This window comes from Pelophylax lessonae (assembly GCF_965119305.1).
Source record: "Pelophylax lessonae genome assembly, chromosome: 3".
Lineage (NCBI taxonomy): Eukaryota > Metazoa > Chordata > Amphibia > Anura > Ranidae > Pelophylax > Pelophylax lessonae.
The window spans coordinates 147,610,281-147,633,073 of NC_138770.1; the positions used below are offsets into that span (position 1 = coordinate 147,610,281).

At 47.4% G+C, this 22,793-nt stretch overlaps 1 protein-coding gene across 1 annotated transcript in view; it reads right to left on the reverse strand.

Annotated features, from left to right (window-relative positions):
* Positions 1–1,749: 1,749 nt before the first annotated feature.
* Positions 1,750–22,793, reverse strand: part of CPSF3 (cleavage and polyadenylation specific factor 3) — a 62,323-nt gene continuing 41,279 nt past the window's right edge. Inside the window, exons 16-18 of the mRNA XM_082249963.1 lie at positions 4,878–4,947; positions 3,369–3,465; positions 1,750–2,164 (exon numbers count right to left, since the gene is read on the reverse strand). Coding sequence (XP_082106089.1) covers positions 2,060–2,164; positions 3,369–3,465; positions 4,878–4,947 — 272 coding nt within the window. The 3' untranslated portion in view covers positions 1,750–2,059. The remainder of the gene's footprint in view (positions 2,165–3,368; positions 3,466–4,877; positions 4,948–22,793) is intronic.

The following is a 22,793-nucleotide window of genomic DNA, read 5'->3' on the forward strand; positions in this document are numbered from 1 at the left end:
ATTTCATAATGTTAATTTGATTTCCTAATGGTTAAAGGGATCAAAAAAACATTTGTTTTCAAAAAATGGGGACAAGAAAATTTGAGGGAGTAGGATTAAAAAATCTTTTCCAACAAATTAGTTTTCTAACAGTGAATGTGTTTTCCGTGTGGAAAATTACATTTCATTCTAAAAATGAATCTTAAAAGCAAAGGAAATTTTGACCTACTTTCGAACAACATTCATCAAGTCATTGAATGTACCAAGTATTTTTGTATGAATATTTAAATGAACGTTCATTCAAAAATCTACCAGTGTATGGCCAGCTTAACCCTGAAATGGCAATTTATGATTCAAAGACCCAAAGACAGACAGACAGACAGGCAAATGGACAGAGTATAAAAACTGCAGAAACTTCCTATAACAAATCAGATTTCACATTTCAAATGCAAGAAAAATTATTACTTGTTATACTAAAGTGACATCAGTAACTTCCCACAGATTGCCCAAGCAACGCCATGTTTACAGCACACATCTATGAGTGCATCCATCTGACATCCCTGGTATATTTTTTTTAATCAAAAAGTTTTATTATTAATACATCACGATAATAAAATAAACAAAACAGAGCAGAAGACAAAAAAACAAAACAAAACAAAAAAACCCCCCACAAATGATAGTCTCTTACTGTATAAAATATTTAATGTTTTGCTGATAATTATTCACAAATCAGGCATTAATAACAAGAAATTTACAGCATGGAAGATTTTTTTTAACAATCTCATGTGGACTTGGTGTGTTTTCAGTGAGCAGAGCAGCATTTATTAATACACACCAGACTGGAAGAAACCGGACTCGTCTTAAACATTTCAATGACAAAAATGAAAATCCAGTAGAAAAAGGGCTATGGGAATTTTTACTCAGTAGAGCAAAACACTTGGTATCATTTATCGAAGTATCTGAAAAACAGTATCCACCTGGCAGTCTTCTAGAAATAGAGAAAATTCTCCCCACACACACCATGAAGTCATTCCCTGACACCAGTCTCTACACAGTTTTTATTTAGAGGCCACTTTCTTACTGTTTTGTGCCTGGCTGTTTCTTATATTTGACAGTAAGTATACCTGGTGGACAGTAGAGACAGCCAGTGTAAAACTGGTAAGGCAGAGATAAGTTTAAACCTTGAGCATAAATGATACAATATAGAATAAGCAAAGAACCCCTCCAACACCCCCCTTTTTTTTTTCTGCGCGAGTAGGATTACAATCCTATTATATGTGAAGCCAAAATATACCTATATGTAACAGAAGGTACCTAGTACAGTGTGGGGTGAGGGTTTTGTGTTTTTTATTAACCACACATATGCTTTAAAGCGGTAGTGAACCGCATCAAAAAGAAAGGGAAAAAAAAAAATTTGGGCCCAGGCAGCTTAGGTTATAATGGGCTAGAATGCATCGCATACTAGCCCATTATGACAGACTTAACTGAAAACTAAGCCCTCTAGCAGCATGCGCTTCCATCTTCACCCGGTCTTCTTTCCGTGTTTGTGGGCTTTGGCTATCTGATTGGTCGAGCCAGCGATGACGTCACTCCTGCACATGCGCACGGGAGTTGCTGTTTCTTCAGAACGCATGTGCTGGTGACATCACTAGCTGCATCAAAAGTAAATATCTCCTAAACGGTGCACTTTTAGGAGATATTTACAGTACCTATAGGTAAGCCTTATATGCTTACCTTGAGGTAAAAACCATACATGGGAGTTTACTTCCACTTTAACTGAACGCAAATGCACTCAAGGACAAATATAGTATATACATTAGGAAAGGGTAACCTTTGTATGCTAAATAACTATAAATTCCAGGATGCCATTCCATTCTAAGGAGATAGCCACTTTGTGGGCGGAACAACTATTCATTAGAATGCAGCCTATGTAGAAGTCTCTGACATCACTAAAACATGTGATATCATTTGTTTTGATGATTTACAGGTTGGTTTATGAACTCACATATATACAAAAATATGCAAGAAAAACTATTTTAGTTAGTTTAAAGGATTTCAAAATCAAACAGATCATGTGACATTAAAGGTTTGCTGGGCCAAGGGCATCGTATAATCTCTGTGCTGCCAACTGTACCAGTTCCCGAAGGGTCTCATCTTCATCCAGTCCTTCCTCACATTCCACAGTCTAAGGGGAGAAAACAGAAGTGACATTTTAACTTTTCATTAGTAAGCACAATATTGCTCAAAACCATGCAATGACAAAATGCTTGCATACGATTTGCACTGCAGCTGTCCATTGTTTCCTATGGCTTCCCTGGCAGGCCTCCCACCTAAGAAACACCCAACTGTGGACAGACAGCTGTCTAAGTAATACACCGCACTGGAAGATCTTTGGCATCCGCAGTGAGAATGACGTTGAATTATTAAAAAGTTTACAAATAATTCCAGAACTATATCAAAGAAGAATGTTTAATGAAACATGATACTCTTAATTTATACAGGATGCAAAGAACAGGTTCTTTGGGTGCAACCACAATTATTGTTTGGAAATGATCATGCAACTGAGATATTTCAACAGTAAAAAAAAATGGCCAACTCCCCAACCTATAACTGGCCTTCGCAGCAAGGAGCACATGTCAAACAAGATCAAAGAAAATTCCCAGCTCAACTTACCAACCAGCCTGCAACCAACCAAATTATCCTGTCTAACATTTTGTGTTAAAAACAGGAGTTTGGCAAATGCATGCGTAAGCTTCAGAGCCACTTCACTGCACCACAGTATTTTCTGCAGTCCTAACTTCTACCATAGTAGAAGCACATGCATTATAATGGATAGAGATAGGGCAGGTGTGTCTGGAAGGCAAATTGTTAGATAGGATTATTTGATTGGTTGCAGGCTCATTGGTAAGTTGAGCTTTTTTTTTTTTTTTTTTAGATATTTCAACACCTGCTCCCCACTGCTACATAGTTACTGATTGGTCTGCTACAGTGGAAGCATACTGAAATCCGATTAGCTGCTACTATGAGTTTTTAAACACTAAAGATTATAATAAAAACCTTTTTTAACATCAATTAAGGAACGAGATCATACATGTATTTTTCTTCCTTAGCAAAATCAGGGCCTCCCTACCCTGACCATTCTTACCCCTAGAATGCACAATCAGTAAAAGTGTCCAGTACTGGGGAGAGAAGCCAAAACATCATCTTCTGCAAAAAGTATTTCAGTGATTATTTTAAAATTTTTATGATTAAGGGAGCAACATGGGTAAGGTATTGGGAGTCTGTATTTTAGTTAAGTCCACCTCAACAGAAATGACACTGAAGTACAATCCCAGGGAAGTAGTGATGAATTATGAGAGAAGATATATTTTTGGTTATAAGTCACCTACCCTTGTTTCCAGAGACAAGACGGCCGTCTTACCATCCACAGTCACAGTAATGGTGGAGTCATTGGTATTACTCACACACTCCTCACCAAACATATCCCTGACAGCAAGAACAAAAGAAATATGCTTTTAAAAGGAGGTCTATGAAAGTCTAAACTATGAACCGTACAAGATAAAAGTAAACAGCAGAAGATGTTATTAGAGATTAAATTAAATTACAACAGAATTAGCTGTATACTGCTTTGAAAACTATTTCTCTATTTCTTTGTTTAACCCCAATTGTGGTACAATATATCACTTTTTTAAGAATTCAAAAAGCCAGTTAGAATTTCAGAGCCCCAAGACAGGGTACAATTCTGATGACAATTTAAAAATAGGTAAAGGAAGTATTTCTTTAGGCACAGTTTGAATTCTGAACTTCCTGGTTCAAAACAGATTAATGATGTTTCAGAGAGAAAAAGCAACCCTTTCTGTACACAGTTTTTGGGCAGCTCTCAGCTCTAATATGAGAACCAATAGCAGCTTTTCTTTGTATGCTTCATGTGTCCGTAGAGTTATAATACTTAAACTGGCCATACAGGTTTTAAATTTCAGCAGGAATTGGCCAAAATATGAGCAGAGTGGCCCTGTTGACACCACCCGTCTTGCTAAAAGTTTATTTTTCAATCAACTTTTGTCAAAAGAGCTGGGTGAAACAATGGCAGCCAAAATATGACTGCATCCAGTTAGATGCAGTCACAGTTCACATATTCAGCAGCTGCGGGTCTCATTGGCTGTTAAATAGAATACACAGTACAGGAGATTCCTTCATCCATAAGATTTAGCGTGGACGGAGGAATCAGTTAGGTTTCTATTGTTCAGTTTGTGAAAGTGAATCTAAATGTGTATGGCTAGCCTTGGAGCGACAACAGACACAGCTTGGCTCCCACTATTCTTAACAAAAAGTTAGGCATGAAATAAAAATAAAACAGTGCATATTTTTTTTAGCAGTGATCACTGAATTGGGGTCACTGGTTCCCAAAAATAAATAAAAATTCCATAAAATGATCCCATAGTTTGTAGACGCTATACCTTTTGCGCAAAGCAACCAATGTACGCTTATTGGGATTTTTTTTACCAAAAACATGTAGCAGAATACATATTGGCCTAAACTGATGAAGAAATTTGATTTTTTAATTTTTTTTATTGGGTGTGTTCTAAAGCAGAAAGTAAGAAATATTTATATTTAATTTTTTTCAAAATTGTCAGGTTTTTTTTGTTATTAGTGCAAAAAAAAAAAAAAAAAAAAACGCAGAGGTGATCAAATACCACCAAAAGAAAGCTCTATTAGTGGGAAAAAAAGGGCATCAATTTTATGTGGGTACAGCGTCGCACGACCGGTGCAATTGTTAGTTAAAGTAACGCAGTGTCGTATCGCAAAAAATGGCCTGGTCATTAAGGGAGGGGGGGGGTAAACATTCCGAAGCTGTAGTATTTAAAGGAAACTTGAAACTAGCTTTTATTCATACTCACTGCAGCATGATCTCCAGTCTTTTGTAGTAGGCTTCCTTGTCAACTTCTTTACTAGATCTGTGTGATGCAGCTGTAACAACAGTCATCTTTTAGAGATACAGCCCAATCCAGTTTTAACTTATATTTAATTGCCAAAGATACAAGACCAATTGCTCAACCAAACTTGCAGAGCCTGCCATAATGATCACTCGAGTTTATTAGAGTCACAGTGATTGTCCTCCTTATATGTGCCACATCCCTGCATGTAAAAACCATAGAAAAATTCCCGTTGAGGTGGGACTTTTTAGACACTAATCGAATTTACCACAGTATTATATAAAAGGCTCATTTTATTGTATCACAAAGAATAATAGCAATTACAAACACAAAAGAATTACAAAAAATACATGGAATGTGCAATGGTACTTGCACCAATGTGTATAATGTACATGGATCAATGTCCAAGTCACCCGACGCGTTTCAAAGCCTAGAAAGCTTCTTCCTCAGGAAATGGCATTCCCCCTTGCTCAAGGTTATACACTCCTGCTTTAGATACTTTCAATACTGTGCCCTCCTGTTGAAGGTAGTACCTCCAGCACATTGGGGTAAACAGCATCCCCATACTGTGTGCCGCTGCAGGGTATGTCTGTTCGGCCTCAGTGCTCAATGATTCTTGGATACGACTGACTGGATACAACACTCCCACCATCAATACTTCATGCCTGTAAAAGTCACATAGATATGTATGTCTAGGCATGGATGGCGGAGATCCTGAGACATTGTTTTTAGTAACATACATGGAAATGTGGAATCTGTCATAATACACCCCTGAGGAAGAAGCGGTCTAGGCTTTGAAACGTGTCGAGTGACTCAGACGTTGATCCATGTACGTTATACACATTGGTGCAAGTACCATTGTGCATTCCATATAATTTCTGTAATTCTTTTGTGTTTGTAAATACTTTTATTCTTTACGATACAACAAAATGAGCATTTTATATAATACTGTTGTAAATTCGATTAGTTCCTAAAAAGTCCCACCTCAAGGGGAATTTTTCTATGGTTAATGATCACTCGAGGTACATTCTGCCAGAGAATCATGCAGGGAGATGGCATTCATATGCCAAGCAGCTTTTCACCACTATACTAGTACAAAGTTGATTGGCCTTATCTGAAACAGTACACTTGTTACATAGCCACATGCAGTTCAATTTTTGGATCATTTACTTCCAACTCTGTTAGACCAACATAAACATCACAGTTCTTAAAGTGTATCTAAACCCTAGCACAAAAAAATGAGGGGGTATCATCTGGGCACCTTGCACTCACACTGAGGACCTCCCAGCCTAGGGAAAAAACTGAATTTTTGTAAAATCTTACCGTATAATTCCTTTCTCTGAGTCCTCCGACAGTCGCCGCCCACTCATACAGTCTTCACCAATGGGGTATTGACTTCCTCTCCGCAGGAGTAGCTAGGCATAAGACTTGTTAGAAACAAAGCATTAGCATAGACACACCCATGGGGGCTGTCCCACTGGTCCAATACCCCCCTGCAATCAGCCATCCCAACTCAGTTTGGTAGCAAGCAGTTAAGTGTATAAAAAAGAGGGGAGGGGGCGGCGACTGTCTGAGGACTCAGAGAAAGGAATTTTACGGTAAGATTACAAAAATTCAGTTTTCTCTTACGTCCTCCCGACAGTCGCCGCCCACTCATACAGTCTTCACCAATGGGGATGTCCCAAAGCAGTGTAGACATGAGGTATGGGAAACGCAACCGCCAGAAAAGGCAATGCAGTACCCACATCAGAGAAAGGAACCTTACAAGAACAGCAAGGGAACCTTCTGGGCAACAAAAAAGCTCAACAGGAGCAACAACCCAGGAAAGCAAATAACCAAGGGGATAAACAACCCCAACAGCCAGGGACCTGCACAAAAACAGGGTCTCCTATGGTACTGCCGCACAGAGAACTTTGCGGCCAAAAGAGGCATCAGCTGATGCCAGAACATCAATTTTGTAGAATTTTGAAAAGGTGTGCACTGACGAACAAGTCGCAGCCTTGCACACCTGGGCCACCGAGGCCTGATGCCGGAAGGCCCAGGACGCACTCACCGATCTGGTAGAGTGCGCCTTGACAGGGAAGGGGGGTACCCGTTCCTTCAATGAACAGGCCTGTACAATGGTCTGTCTGATCCATTTTACAATGGTCGCTGCAGACGCAGCCATGCCCTTCCGAGGCCCCTCAGAAAGGACAGAGAGAATCCGATTTCTGAAAGGATTCAGTCGACGACAGGTAAACCCTGATCGCCCTGACAACATCCAAAGAATGCAGAGCAACCTACTTAGGATGTTTAGGATTCGCACAGAGCGAAGGTAAAACAATGTCCTCATTGAGGTGAAATTCCGAAACCACCTTTGGAAGAAAGGATGGTTTTGGTCGCAAGACCACCTTATCCCTATGAACCACCAGTTAAGGGGAGCGGCAAGACAACGCCGCCAACTCCGACACTTTGTGAGCAGAAGTGATCGCCACCAGAAAGGCAACCTTTTTAGACAGCAGAGGTAACGAGATTTCCCTGATGTTTTCAAACGGGGAACGTTGCAACACGGACAGAATCAAGTTCAAGTCCCATGGAGGTAAGGGCTCCCTTCTAGGAGGGGCCAAGTGACGCACACCTTGAATAAAGGTGCGAATCAAGGAATGAGACGCCACAGGGCGTTGAAAAAGAACAGCCAGTACAGATACCTGGCCCTTAATCGTGGCCAACGCAAGGCGCTGGTCCACACCAGACTGGAGGAAAGCCAACACTATCTCCACCGAGTATGAACAAGGAGAGAAACCCCTGGACTTGCACCAGGCAAAATAAGCTTTCCATGTACGGTAATAAATCTTACCAGACAAGGCTTTTCTAGCCTTGATTCAAGTAGGAATGACCTCCGAGGAAAGACCCCTGTCTCTCAGGACCTGGCTTTCAACAGCCATGCCGTTAAAGCCAGCAACTGTAAAGCAGGATGGAAGATGGGTCCCTGAGACAGTAGATCTCCTCTCATCGGCAGCCGCCATGGAGGCTCAATGGCCAGGTGAACGAGGTCTGCGTACCAGGACCGGCGTGGCCAGTCCGGCGCCATCAGAATCACCACAGTTTGTTCCGAGGCCAACCTGCGAAGGAACCTGGACAATAACTGAATCGGAGGAAAGGCATATATCAGATGATACTGATGCCAAGGCACCACCAGCGTATCCGAGGCGTCTGCCAGAGGATCGCGCGTTCTTGCTACGAACCTTTCCACCTTGTGGTTTAGCCGAGACGCGAACAGATCCACATCCGGGGATCCCCACTTCGCACAAAGCATTTGAAATACCTCCGGGTGCAGGGACCATTCCCCCTGGTCCAGGGTATGATGGCTCAGATAATCGGCCTGCCAATTCTCCACACCTGGAATATGAACTGCCGATATCGCCGGGACATGAGTCTCGGCCCAAGACAGAATACTGGTCACCTCCTGGGCCGCCCGGGTACTCCTGGTGCCCCCTTGGTGGTTGATTTAAGCCACCGCAGTGGCATTGTCCGTCTGCACCCGTACAGGACGGCCCTGAAGACGATCCAACCAATGGAGCAGGCACAGCCTGATTGCTCTCAATTCCAATATGTTTATCGGAAGGGAGGATTCCTAGTCCGACCAAGTACCCCGGGCAGACAGGTTGCCCAGGACGCCACCCCGGCCCGACAGGCTGGCATCTGTGGTAATAACCGTCCACAGTAAAGGTCGGAAGGATTTTCCTTCCGACACAGCCGGGGACTGAAACCACCACAAGAGATCCATTCTGGTCTGGCGACTCAGAGACACTCTCAGGTCCAAGGACTGAGGTAGTCTGTCCCACCTGGCCAGGATCTCCACTTGGAGAGATCGCGTGTGAAACTGTGCAAATGGTATCGCCTCGAAGGCTGACACCATCATCCCCAGGGACCGCATACAGGTCCTGAGTGACGAGGATTTGTTGTCCCTGAGGGACCTGACCTCAGACTGCAGGGTCCGGAGCTTGTCCTCCGGTAAAAACAGCTTTGCTTGAGCAGAGTCCAGAACCATTCCCAAATACGGGAGACGAACCGAAGGAGACAAGGTCGACTTCTGAACGTTGATGGTCCAACCGAACTCCTGGAGCGTCTGGACCGTAGTGGACAGATCGCGCAACAGGCTCTGGCTGGCACTCCATCTTAACAGGAGATTGTCCAGATAACCCAAGACCGCAATGCCCTGGGCCCGCAACAGGCCCAGAACAGGTGCCAACACCTTGGTAAAGACCCTTGGAGCCGAAGCGAGACCGAAAGGTAACGCCACAAACTGATAATGATCCTCCGCGATAGCGAATTGGAGGTACCTCTGATGACCCTCGAAAATGGGGATGTGAAGATACACATCCTTCAGATCGATAGAGGCCAGGAATTCTCCTGGACTCAGGTAGGCCACCACCGAGCGAAGCGATTCCATGCGGAATTTCCGAACGCGCACAAAGCAGTTCAGAGCTTTCAAGTCCAGAATTGGACGTACCTTGCCCTCCTTTCAGGGCACAGTGAACAGATTCGAGTAAAACCCCCGAAATTTGTCCGGATGAGGCACCGGGAAGATTCCCCCCTGGGCGAGGAGATCCTGAACTGCTTGATGCAGGTCTTGTAAAATGCCCTGGGGTCAAATGAAGATTTGAGGGAAAGAATCTGTCCGCCGGCTGTGAAAGAAATTCGATCTTGTACCCTGATCGAATCATTTCCTGAACCCACCTGTCCGGAATTTGGAGCAGCCAAGGTTGGAGGAAACCGTGCAAACATCCCCCCACCCCTGCAATGGGTGAGGGCGCCCCTTTAGGCAGAGGCGGACTGAGCCGCCGCACACGCTTGGCCGGATTTTGGCTGGTCAGCCCAGGACTTTCTCTGGCCACCTTGGCCCTTGAAGGGTTTTCCCTTGTTCTGCGCCTTGAAGGCATGAAAGGACCCCTGATTTGGTTTAAAGGAAGGGCCCCGCTTGCCACGGAAAAACTTACCCTTAGGATTCTGGGGAAGCAGAGTGCTCTTGCCCCCAGTGACTCCTTTAACCAATTCATCCAGGGAATCCCCAAAAAGGCGAGACCCCGCATAGGGGATGTCAGCCACCGTTTTTCTCGATTTTTGGTCAGCCGACCAGCTCTTCAACCAGATCAGTCGACGGTTAATCACCGCGACACTGGACAGGCGCGCAGCTAACGGGGCCTCATTTAAGGCCGCATCGCACAAATACATGACCCCTTGATAAATCTGGTCCACCATCTCCAAGGTAGTAGATCAGCCACGAGGGTGCGTTTGAGCACCTTGGTCCAATCCACCACAACCTGAGCCACCATGACAGAGGCAAAAATAGGTTTTAGCATGGAACCCGCGACCATATATGAATGGCGGGCGAGTGATTCCAGCCTCCTATCCGTAGGATCCCTAAAAACGGGAGAATCTTCGGTGGGAACCAGAGTAGGCTTGTTCAACCTGGCTACAGTGTGATCCACTTGAGGACCCACACACCAGCGTGCAACATTAGTAGTAGACGCAAAAGGGTAGAGAGATTGAAACCTTTTAGGCACCGAGAAGGTGTGTTTCAAATTGCGCCATTGCTCATTCACTGTGTGACGAAACTCGGCAGGGCAAGGAAAAACCTGCGCCGTCTTGCGGGTCCTGTGTCTACCAAAGGAGCACACAATGCTCGGAGGATTGGGCTCATCCTCTAAATGTAGTGCTTCTTTAATGGCAAGAATCAGCGCATCCATTGCTGCGCGTTCCTCGGGCGTCCCAGGGGGGGATTCATCCACCCCTGTAACCTCCGCCTACCCCTCAGACTCTTGCGGGTCCAGAGAAGAGCGAGACCCTGAAAGGGGCACACTACCTACAGCAACCATGTCACAATCAGAATCAGAAGGAAAAGAAATCCTAGGCCTTTTTCTAGCAGCACGTTCAGTCATCAGCACATCCATTTTGGACACCAAAGTCGCCACTACAGCAGCCAAATTAGTCAGGGTAGAGGATTCAGAAGAACTTGAATCGCCCACCAAGGCTGGAGGGAATTTGCTGTCCTGGGATTCCATTGAAAAAAAGTTATTTTTTTTTGTAAGGTACTGGCCCTTTAAGTGCGCCGCGGACCCCCGCAGCACACCGCCACAAAGACTGTAAACACAGACCCCCGCAGGGACAAACTGAAAGCCTGGAAGATTGCACAATGGAGGAAAAGAAGGACAGCAGAACAGAGCCCCACAAGTGTACCACCGCAGTCGGTCGCTCCTGAGGTAAAGAAGGAAGTGATGTCACTGGCAGAGACTGAACTGAGGCTGCAGGCTAAGGAAAAATGGTTGCCTATGGAAAGCAATGGGAGGCTTCGGTAAAATGGCCGCCGACATGTGCTCGGAACGATCGTTTGCCACACACAAGATGCCGCCGCAAGGCGCCAAAATACACTACATACCATGCTGTATAAGCGCTCATAGGGAATCCAGACATGCTGCCCACACCTAAAATGGCAGACCGGCGGTTTTTAACCCCGCAGCGGTCACCGCAAGTGTCTGCACCTCCAAGCACCCTAAAGTGACACAGGAGAGGGACCCCCAAAAATCCCCACAGCGCTTTGGCTGTCAGAGAAACAACCCCCGCAGGGACCGGGATCAGGGAGCCCAAAAACGCACAGACATAGGGCACACCAGACACACAGGACTGCCGACCCCAGACAGAGGCCCCACACAGAGTGTACTTACCTGTACCGATAGCGTGGGGTGCCTCATATCAACGGGAAACCGCCCGCCCTTAGATGGCAGGGCAGTGCTGTCAGCAAAAAAACGCAGGACACCAGCAGTGACACAGACGAACCGTGAATGTGTCCAGTGAGGCAGCCATCTCACAGGCTGCATCCCTGAGGACAGGGATGGGTCGTTTGCGAGGCCAGGGCTAACAAATAGCCTGCTAAACGCTCAATGGCGGGCTGGGATTTTATCTGACCCTCTGTCCTGGAGAACCAGGACAACCAGTCTGATTCCCAGCTCCGCAAACGCCGTCTTCATCCGAAGATCCGACTACTTAATGCTGACAAAATAAACAGCTAGTAATGCAAAGAAAAAATTACATTTTTTGAAAATAAAATAGAAGAAGGAGGCTGAGACTGTAGCCCGAGCACAGGGAAGCCTATCTACTCCTGAACTAGGCAGAAGACCAACTGAGTTTGGATGGCTGATTGCAGGGGGGTATTGGACCAGTGGGACAGCCCCCATGGGTGTGTCTATGCTAATGCTTTGTTTCTAACAAGTCTTATGCCTAGCTACTCCTGCGGAGAGGAAGTCAATACCCCATTGGTGAAGACTGAATGAGTGGGCAGCGACTGTCGGAGGATGCAAGAGAAACTGGATTTTTGACTTACCGTAAAATCCATTCTCTGATGTTCATTGATGGACACAGCTTCTGATATTCATAACTACTGGGTTATACTGCCCCCTACAAGAGTAGGACACTAGGCAGAAAAGAATTCTGGCTACACACATGGGCAGTCCCAAGGGGTATACTCCCTCTCTCTGCTATAGCCACTCAGTTTTGTTAAAAGCAGTGTCAGGAGAAATATAACTCCACAGAGGGGTGGTTGCTGTGTCCAGCAATGAACAACAGAGAAATGGATTTTACGGCAAGTCAAAAATCCAATTTTCTCTTTCGTTCATTGATGGACATAGACCCTGATATTCATAACCATTGGGATGTCCCAAAGCAGTATTAAATATGAGGGGTGGGAACAACAAAAAGATTCCCAAGGCTAAACATCAGCCAACCAGGCCACAGGATCTCAACCAAACAACTGGAGCCCACCTGAAAAAAATAATACACCCTCAAAGAGGATCAAGTCCTCTAAACAGCAGCCTGCAAAACCTTACGGCCAAAAGAACCAACCGCAGATGCCAACACAACCACTTTACAAAAACTTTGAAAAAATGTGCACCGATAACCAGGTGGCCGCCTTGCAAACCTGCCTCACTGACGCCGGATGACGGAAAGCCCAGGAGGCACTAATGGCGCTTTTCCACTGCATGGAACCGTACCGGTTCGGCACGCTTTTGTGCTTTTCCACTGCTGGTACCGCATGGTATAGGGTCGGAACGGAACGGTTCGGTACGGTATGGTATAGGTTTGCTTTTCCACTGCATGGAACCGAACGGTACGGCTCAGAAAAAACAGTACCTACTCGATTGTGGTTCCAACAGGTACCAAACTGGTACCATATCCCACAATCCTTTGCATGCAGTCACTACTAGCCACTGATTGGTCAGAGAATCCCACCCACCCCGTTGTTATCCCACCCACTTAACTTTAGTACTACTTTAGTGGAAAAGCAAACCTATACCGTACCGTACCGAACCGTTCCGACACTATACCATGCGGTACCAGCAGTGGAAAAGCAAACCGGGCCAAGCAGGGCCGAGTAGAGCCGAGCCAGTACGAGCCGGTACTTGCAGTGGAAAAGTGCCATAAGCGCCCTAGTAGAGTGCGCCTTGACATGGAAAGGATGATCCTGACCCCTGATGGAAAAGGCCTGAACCACCGTCTGTCTGATCCATCTGGAAATGGTCGCAGAGGAAGCAGACAACCCTTTTCTAGGTCCTTCTGTGAGCACAAAGAAAGAGTCTGACTCCCTGAAAAACTCTGTACCTGCCAGATACACCCTAATTGCCCGGACCACATGAAAGGCAATTTCTTTTGGATGTTTAGGCCTGGGACACAGAGAAGGCAACACAATGTCTTCATTCAAATGAAAATCAGAGACAAACTTTGGAAGGAATGACGGACAGGGGCAAAGAACCACCTTATCCCTGTAAAGGTGAATGACAGGATAACGCCACCAGTTCCGACACCATGCGCGCAGAGGTGATAGCCACTAAGCTGCTTCTGGGACAGCTTAAGCAGGGGAATCTCCCAAATATTTTCAAAGGGAGGCTTCTATAGAGCTGAAAGCACCAAATTAAGATCCCAAGGCGGCAACGGAGCCCACACTGGAGGAACCAAATGTCGGTCACCCTGAAGAAAGGTACGCACCAGGGAGTGTGTGGCCAAAGGTCGTTGGAAGAAGACCGTCAAAGCCGACACCTGGCCCTTGATGGTACTCAAGGCCAATTTCTGTTCAACCTCCCGTTGAAATTAGGTCAAGATCCGAGCCACCGTGAAGGAGCGAGGAAGAAAACCAAGAGACTGACACTATGCAATGTACGTCTTTCACGTACGATGGTAGATCTTCCTAGAGGTAGATTTCCTAGCTTTCAACAGTGTAGGAATCACCGACTCAGATAAACCCCTATCGTTCAACAGCCAAGCCATCAAAGCCAGCAACTGTAAAGCAGGATGGAAGATTGGTCCTTGGGACAGCAGATCCTCCCTGAGAGGAAGCCTCCAAGGAGCGTTGGCGACTAGATGCACCAGATCGGCGTACCAAGCCCGGCGAGGCCAGTCCGGAGCCACTAAGATGTCTGGAATCCCTTCTGCCTCAATCCTGCGTAGAAGTCTTGGCAGAAGCTTGAGAGGAGGGAAGGCGTAAATCGGATGATACTGACCCCACGGGGCCACCAGCGCATCTGTGGCATCCGCCAGAGGATCCCTTGACCAAGCCACAAACTTCTGCTCCTTTCTGTTGAGCAGAGATGCCACAACAGATACACCTCAGGGCCCCACCGGAGACACAGCTGATGAAACACCTCCGGATGAAGGGATCACTCCCCCTGGTCCAAAGCCTGCTGACAGAGGTAATCCGCCTGCCAATTTTCCAACCTGAGAATCTGTACGGTGGAGAGGGCTGGAACTAATCGTTCTGCCCACCTTAGATTGCCAGCTACCTCCAGAGCTGCCAGGACACCTTGTGCCCCCTTGGTAATTGACATAAGCCACGGCCATGGCACTGTCTGATTGAATGCGCACTGGACAACCCTGAAGATGATCTGTCCAATGGTCTAGACACAGTCTGATCGCTCGAGGTTCCAAGACATTGATCGGGAGTCTGGACTCCTCCAGCATCCAGATCCCCTGAGCAGAATGCTTGCCGAGGACGCCTCCCAAGCCAGACAGGCTGGCATCCGTGGTGACCACTGTCCAATACAAGGGAAAGAAGGAATTTCCCAGCCAAAGCACCGGAGAACGAAGCCACCATATCAGGGACTCCTTCGTGCCACGACTCGACCCGGATCTCATTGTCCACAGACTGCAAAGCCTTGCCCCAGTTGGTCAGAATTTCCTTTTTCAGGGACCTCACATGGAACGGCCTAGAAGGTAGACACCATTAGGCCCAGCACCCGCATGCAAGTCCGGAGGGATGACCATTTGTTGGACAGCAGGAGGCGAATTGCAGCCTGCAATTTCTGGAGTTTGTGCAGAGGAAGGAGCACTCTGGCGAAGGCCGAGTCCAGAGTCAGGCCCAGATAGTCCAGCTTTGTGGACGGAACCAGAGTAGAATTCTGAAAATTCCGAATCCAAGCCGAACTTCCGCTGAGTTCATATTGTGATCTCCAGGTTCTCCACCAGAGCAGAGGGAGACCCCGCTCGCAGAAGGACATCATCCAAGTAGCCCAGTACCGCGGTCCCCCATTGGCTTAGCAAAAGCTAGCAGCGGGGCTAACACTTTTGTGAAGACCCGAGGAGCAGATGCGAGACCAAAGGATAACGGCACAAACTGATAATGCTCCTCTCCCACAGCAAAGCGGAGAAAACACTGGTGACTGACACATATTGGAATCTGAAGGTAGGCATCCTTGATATCGATAGAGGCAAGGAAATCCCCCTAATGCAGGGATGCCACCACCATTCCAATGGACTCCATTCTGTACTTCTGTACCTGCACAAAGCAGTTTAGCACCTTGAGGTACAGGATTGGACGCACTTTGCCTTCCTTCCTGGGAACTCTGAACAGGTTTGAGTAAAAACCCTGAAAACGTTCTGAGGTCGGAACCGGGACAATCAGCTCTTGCAAGAATAGGTCTTGTACCGCCCCAAACAGGCCCTGCAAGTCTGGGGACAGGTGCAAATTGGAAAGAAAAAACCTTGGCGGGGGGACAAGAGTGAAACTCGATCTTGTAGCCAGACCGAATAATTTGTGGTCCCACTTGTCTTGCACCCGGGAAGTCCACGGATCCGGAAACCAGTAAAGATGTCCCCCCACCCCTGATACAGGTGAGGGCGCACCTCCATGCAGAAGGAGCCTTGTCCCCGGGTCTGGAGAAGCCCGCTCTCAGCTTGCCAGAACAGGTTAGTTTAGATCCCCCAGAAGAGGCCCTTAAAGGCTTCGAGCCCTTGTCAGTTGACCCTGAGGGATGAAAAAAAACATATGAGCTGAGAAGGAAGGCCCACGTCTACGACGAGGTTCCTTGCCCTAAGTAGCCTGCAGAGGAAAAGTACTCTTCCAAATGATGTAATCCAGGGTAGCTCCAAACAGGGGCTCTCCTTGAAAAAGGAAGATTAGTCAAGGCCCTTTTTGAAGTCTGATCCGCAGACCAGCACTTGAGCCAAAAAACACGCCAAAACAAGTGAGGCAAGCCATCAGGAGAGCCACATCCAAAGAGGCATCACAGATAAACTGAACTTAAGAAGAAAAAAAGATCTGGCGCTGGTCGTCGTGAACAGTTGTTGAAGGTTTTTTTTTCATTTATGACCACTGCTAACTATCTGCAGGTGCATCCAACATCAGAGCAAGTTAAAAATAATCAAGTTATTAAAAAATCAGCGCAGGTTTTCACTCCCCTAATTGAGATATACTCTCTTAGGCTGGCCATACACTATACAATTTTCTTATTCAATTTCCTTTAGATTTACCTTAAACTATGTAGTGCAAGGGCCTGCCTGACTACATACAAATTGAAAGTGTTTAGGTTTGACCCTATATTACATGGTTTTGGTAAATCTAAAGGAAAGTTGAACAAGAAAATTGTATAGTGTATGGCCAGCCTTAGTGTCTAAACCTACAATACTAGTGCAATTGAAACAGGTAATTAATACATACATAGATGTGATGAATGAGTGCAGGCAAGTAAATGTTACCAAATAATTCAAATAATCAATACTTAAAAAATTCATACAGTTCGTAACCAATATATACTGTGAAACCAAAAACACCTTATAAAGTGACTAAACAAAAATGTTAAAAAAAAAAAAAAAAAAAAATCAAAAAACATAACAATAGTCCCATGATAAAAAAAAGTCGTAAATAAATTTCAAATAACACTGAAAAATACAAAAAAGTGCATAAAAAATTACAAATTGAAAATCATAATTGTCCTATGATTAAAAAGTCCCAAATAGATAAAAAAAAAAAAAAAAAAAAAAAAACAAACAAAGTGCCAAAAAGTGCCTGTACGAAATCTTTAACAATTCTGTGTGATCCCCCTGTGCAATTCTTCAACCGATCACCCCAAACTAACTCACCAGATGGAGTGGCTGGTAAAACAATAAACCAGCTCATGTGCCTTTCTATCAATTATCCAGCAGACCGGCTCTTAATTGCACTAGTTGGTAATCCTGTCTCCACAATTAGGCTCTCTCTCTCTCATAAGGATGCAAGGAGGTGTATGGTTTTAAAAGAGAGGGGGAGAATCCATATAGTGTAATTTCAAAAGTAACATATCTGTTTATTTAAAAACAATTGTATCGCTCACATTATAAAAGTGTCCACCTGACACTAAGGATTAAGAGCGCTTTTTTTACAATGTATCCTTCTCGCCTCCGGCTATAGATTCCAAAGCCGCGAGCGCGAGTTAGACATGCACGGTAGTGTCCTGTGTCCAGCGTTCTAGCCCCGCCAGACTAGTTTTGTCATTCGACGTCCTCACGGAGCGACAGGACGCTGAACAAAGCCACTCCATCTTTATAGTGGGAAACCAGGCCACTCACATGCAATAAATCCAAACTTAATCATAAAGCATTTACAAACAATTATTTTAAATAAGAAACCGGCGCTCACTGTGCAAGTCCCTAACTCGTTAGAAGCTGGTTATTATTTGTTTAACCTACTACTATTTAACCACTTTCCAACCGGCCCATTGTAAATATACGGCCGCAAAGTGGTTGTATAATTCTGGGAGGGCGTTCCTGAACATCCTCCCAGAATCGCACGCACACGGGAGTGTCCGTGCTCGCCGGGTCCCGGGGACCCGACTCATCACAATGAGAGCGGTCCTTTACCACGTGATCACTCCGTCCAATGACGGAGCGATCACGTCACAACAAACCGGCGCATGTCCGGTTCATTTCTCTCCTCTCCTCAGACGCTGTACACAGTAATCGGTACAGCGTGCGAGGAGATGAGAGAAACTGCAGCTGCACGCCTCCTCTGCCTCAACTGTGCCCAATTAGTGCCTCATCCGCGCCTCATACGTGTCACATCCGTGCCCACCCATGCCACCTCAGTGCTCATCAATGCCACATCCATGCCCACCCATGCCACCTCAGTGCTCATTCATGCTCATCCGTGCGACATCTGTGCCTACCCATGCTGTCTCAGTGCTCATCCATGCCACGTCAGTGCTCATCCATGCCACGTCAGTGCTCATCCATGCCACGTCAGTGCTCATCCATGCCACCTCAGTGCTCATCCGTGCCACATCCATACCACTTCAGTGCTCACCCGTGCCATGTCAGTGGTCATCCGTGCCACATCAATGCCACGTCAGTGCTCATCCATGCCATGTCAGTGCACATCCGTGCCACATCAAAGCCACGTCAGTGCTCATCTGTGCCACATCCATGCCACTTCAGTGCTCATCCTTGTCACGTCAGTGCTCATCCATGCCACATCCATGCCATGTCAGTGCTCATCCATGCCCTGTCAATGCTCATCCATGCCACGTCAGTGCTCATCCATGCCACGTCAGTGCCACATCCGTGCTCATCCATGCCACGTCAGTGGTCATCCGTGCCACACCCATGCCACTTCAGTGCTCATCCGTGCCACATCAATGCCACGTCAGGGCTAATCCATGCCACATCAGTGCTCATCAGTGCCACATCCATCCCACGTAAGTGCTCATCAGTGGCACATCCATGCCACGTCAGTGCTCATCCGGGCCACATCAGTGCCACATTCATGCCACATCAGTGCTCATCAGTGCCGCATCCATGCCACATCCATTTTACGTCAGTGCTCATCAGTGCCACATCAGTGCTCATCCGGGCCACATCCATGCCACATCAGTGCTCATCCGGGCCACATCAGTGCCACTACAATGCTTATCAGTGCCCTACAGTGTCTTACAAAATTGTAATGGGAAGTCAGGAAATGACGGTGCTCCCTGCATGTTGGGCCTCTGTATGTGGCCAGGCTGTGGAAAAGTGTCACATATGTGGTATCGCCATACTCAGGAGTAGCAGAATGTATTTCGGGGTGTCATTTTTTGCCATGTACATGCTATGTGTAAGAAATGTCTAATAAATGGACAACTTTGTGTAAAAAAAAAAAAAAACGGAATTTTTGTAAAATCTTACCTGTAAAATTCCTTTCTCTGAGTCCTCCGACAGTCGCCGCCCACTTCATATTCATCACCAATGGGGTTATGTCCTTTTATTCCGTAGGAGTAGCTAGGCAATAGAATATGTTAGTACAAAGACTTTTAACATATCCCACCCCCAGGGGGTGGTCCCCTCAGTACATAACCCTCCACTTCCTGTATCCAACTCAGTTTCAGTGGAATAGCAGTAGAGAGTACATCAAAACCCCAAAAGAGGGGCGGGGGCGGCGACTGTCGGAGGACTCAGAGAAAGGAATTTTACAGGTAAGATTTTACAAAAATTCCGTTTTCTCTTACGTCCTCCGACAGTCGCCGCCCACTTCATATTCATCACCAATGGGGATGTCCCAAAGCAGTGTAAACATGAGGGGTAGGAAGAACACAGCCGCGCCCAAGGCAACGCCGTCTCCCCATCAGAGAAAGGAACCTTACCAAAGGAAGGAAACCAGTTGGGCATAAGAACAAAACACTCGCTCAACAGGAGCAAGAAAACCCAGGGAAAAAACAAAAATCCCAAAAAGCCAAAGAACCCGAAACAAGGGCTCTAGGAAACTGCCGCACTAAGAACCTTGCGGCCAAAGGAAGCATCAGCCGATGCCAGAACATCTACTCTGTAGAATATCGTGAAAGTGTGTACGGTCGACCAAGTCGCCGCCTCACACACCTGGGCCACAGAGGCCCCATGACGACAGGCCCAAGACGTACTCAGAGATCTGGTAGAGTGCGCCTTCACAGGTACAGGGGGAACTTTCCCCCTCAAAGCATAGGCCAGATCAATGGTCCGTCTGATCCATTTGGCGATTGTAGAAGCCGACGCCGCCATGCCCTTCCGAGGACCTCCCGGAAGGACAAACAAGGCATCGACTTGCGAGAAGACTCAGTCGATGTGAAATAGACTCTAATCGCCCGGACAACATCCAAGGAGTGAAGCAACACCTCCGTCGGATGCTTCGGCTTCGCGCAAAGCGAAGGTTTGACAATGTCCACATTGAGATGAAAGTCCGAAACCCTTGGAAGAAAAGAAGGGTTAGGACGCAAGACCACCTTGTCCAAATGCACAACCAGACACGGAGACTTGCAGGACAAGGCTGCCAGCCACCAAAAAAGGCGACCTTCTTCGATAACAAAGACAGCAAAATCTCCCTGAACCTTTCAAAAGGAGCACGCTGCAATACTGATAGAACTAGATTCAAGTCCCAAGGGGTAAGAGGGTCCCTCCTAGGAGGGATCAGATGACGTACCCCCCGCTCAAAAGTGCTAACCAAAGAATCAGATGCCACAGGCCGTCGAAAAAGAACGGCCAAAGCAGACACCTGACCCTTGATCGTGGCCAGCGCCAGACGCTGGACAACACCCGTCTGAAGGAAGGGCAACACCCTAGACACCGAATAAGTGTCAGGAGAGAAACCCCTGGATTCGCACCAGGCAAAATACGCCTTCCAAGTACGGTAATAAACCTTCCCCGAGGAAGACTTCCTCGCATTTATTAAGGTGTGAATAAGCTCAGGGGAAAGACCCCTGTTCTTCAGGACCTCGGTTTTAACAGCCAGGCCGTCAAGGCCAGCGACTGTAAAGCAGGATGGAAGATCGGTCCTTGCGACAGAAGATCATCTCGAAGAGGCAGACGCCACGGGGCGTCGATTGCCAGATTTACGAGGTCTGCGTCCCAGGACCGGCGAGGCCAGTCCGGTGCCACAAGAATCACCGTGGTCGGTTCCGCGAAGGAACCTGGACAGCAATTGAATCGGCGGGAACACATACATCAGTTGGAACTGATGCCACGGGGCAACCAACGCGTCCGACGCGTCTGCCCGAGGATTGCACGTCCTTGCCACGAACCGTGTACTTTGTAGTTCAGACGAGACGCGAACAGGTCTACCTCCGGAAGACCCCACCTCGCGCACAACATCTGGAAGACAGCCGGGTGAAGGGACCATTCTCCCTGGTCCAGGGTTCGACGGCTCAGATAATCCGCCTGCCAAATTTTCACCCCCGGAATGTGACCTGCCGATATTGCCGGGACATGCGTCTCGGCCCAAGACAGAATCGCGGCCACTTCTCGAGCAGCCCGGGCACTCCTGGTGCCCCCTTGGTGATTGATGTAAGCCACCGCCGTGGCATTGTCCGTCTGCACCCGAACCGGGTAGCCGTGAAAATTGTCCGTCCAACGACGAAGACAGAGGAGTATCGCTCGCAGTTCCAGAACGTTGATCGGAAAGGAGGATTCCTCCGTCGACCAAACACCCTGGGTGGACAGAATGCCCAGAACACCACCCCAGCCCGACAGGCTGGCGTCCGTGGTGATCACCGTCCACGAAAGGGGACGAAAAGGCTTGCCCCCCGATACTGAGGGGGATAGAAGCCACCACAGAAGATCCCTTCTGGTCTGAGAACTCAATGACATCTGGAGATCCAGAGACTGCGGACGCCCGTCCCACTTGGACAATATCTCCGCTTGGAGATCCCGTGTGTGAAACTGGGCGAAGGGAAATCGCCTCGAAAGCCGAGATCATCAATCCCAGAACACCGCATGCACGTCCGAATGGACGAAGATGGAACGTCCCTGAGGGACCTGACTGCCTCCTGAAGAGCTGCGAGTTTTTCTTCCGGCAGGAAGACCTACGCCTGGACAGAGTCCAGAATCATACCCAGGTAAGAAATCCGAACCGATGGGCACAATGTCGACTTTGGAAAATTGATCGTCCAACCAAACTCCTGCAGAGTCTGCAACGTGACGGACAGATCCTTCTCCAGACTCTGGCTGGTCGTAGACCGAACCAGAATACCGTCCAGATACCCCAGAACCGAAATGCCCTGGGCCCTCAACAAAGCCAGAACCGGTGCCAGCACTTTGGTGAACACCCCTGGAGCCGAGGCGAGACCAAAAGGCAACGCCACAAATCGGTAATGATCTTCCGCTATGGCGCATCGAAGGTACCTCTGGTGACCATCGAAAATCGGGATGTGAAGATACGCATCTTGCAAGTCGATGGAAGCCATGAACTCCCCCGGAACCAGGGCAGCCACCACCGACCGCAGGGATTCCATGCGGAACTTGCGCACCCGCACAAGGCGGTTCAGCGCCTTCAAGTCCAGAATCGGACGCACCTTGCCCTCCTTCCTGGGCACGGTGAGCAGATTGGAATAGAACCCCCGAAATCTGTCCCGATGAGACACCGGGACCACCACTCCCCGAGCCCTCAGGTCCTGCACCGCTAGATGCAGGTCCCGCAAACGCTCCGGGGATAACAGAAGACTTGAGGGAAAAAATCTGCTCTCCGGCCGAGAGAGAAACTCGATCTAGTGGCCAGATCGAACAATTTCCTGTGAAGTGGGTGAGGGCGCCCCTTCAGGTCGCACTGTTGTGGGCCGCAGAACCGGATAGGCCGGACTTTTGCTTACCTGCCCACGGCTTCTT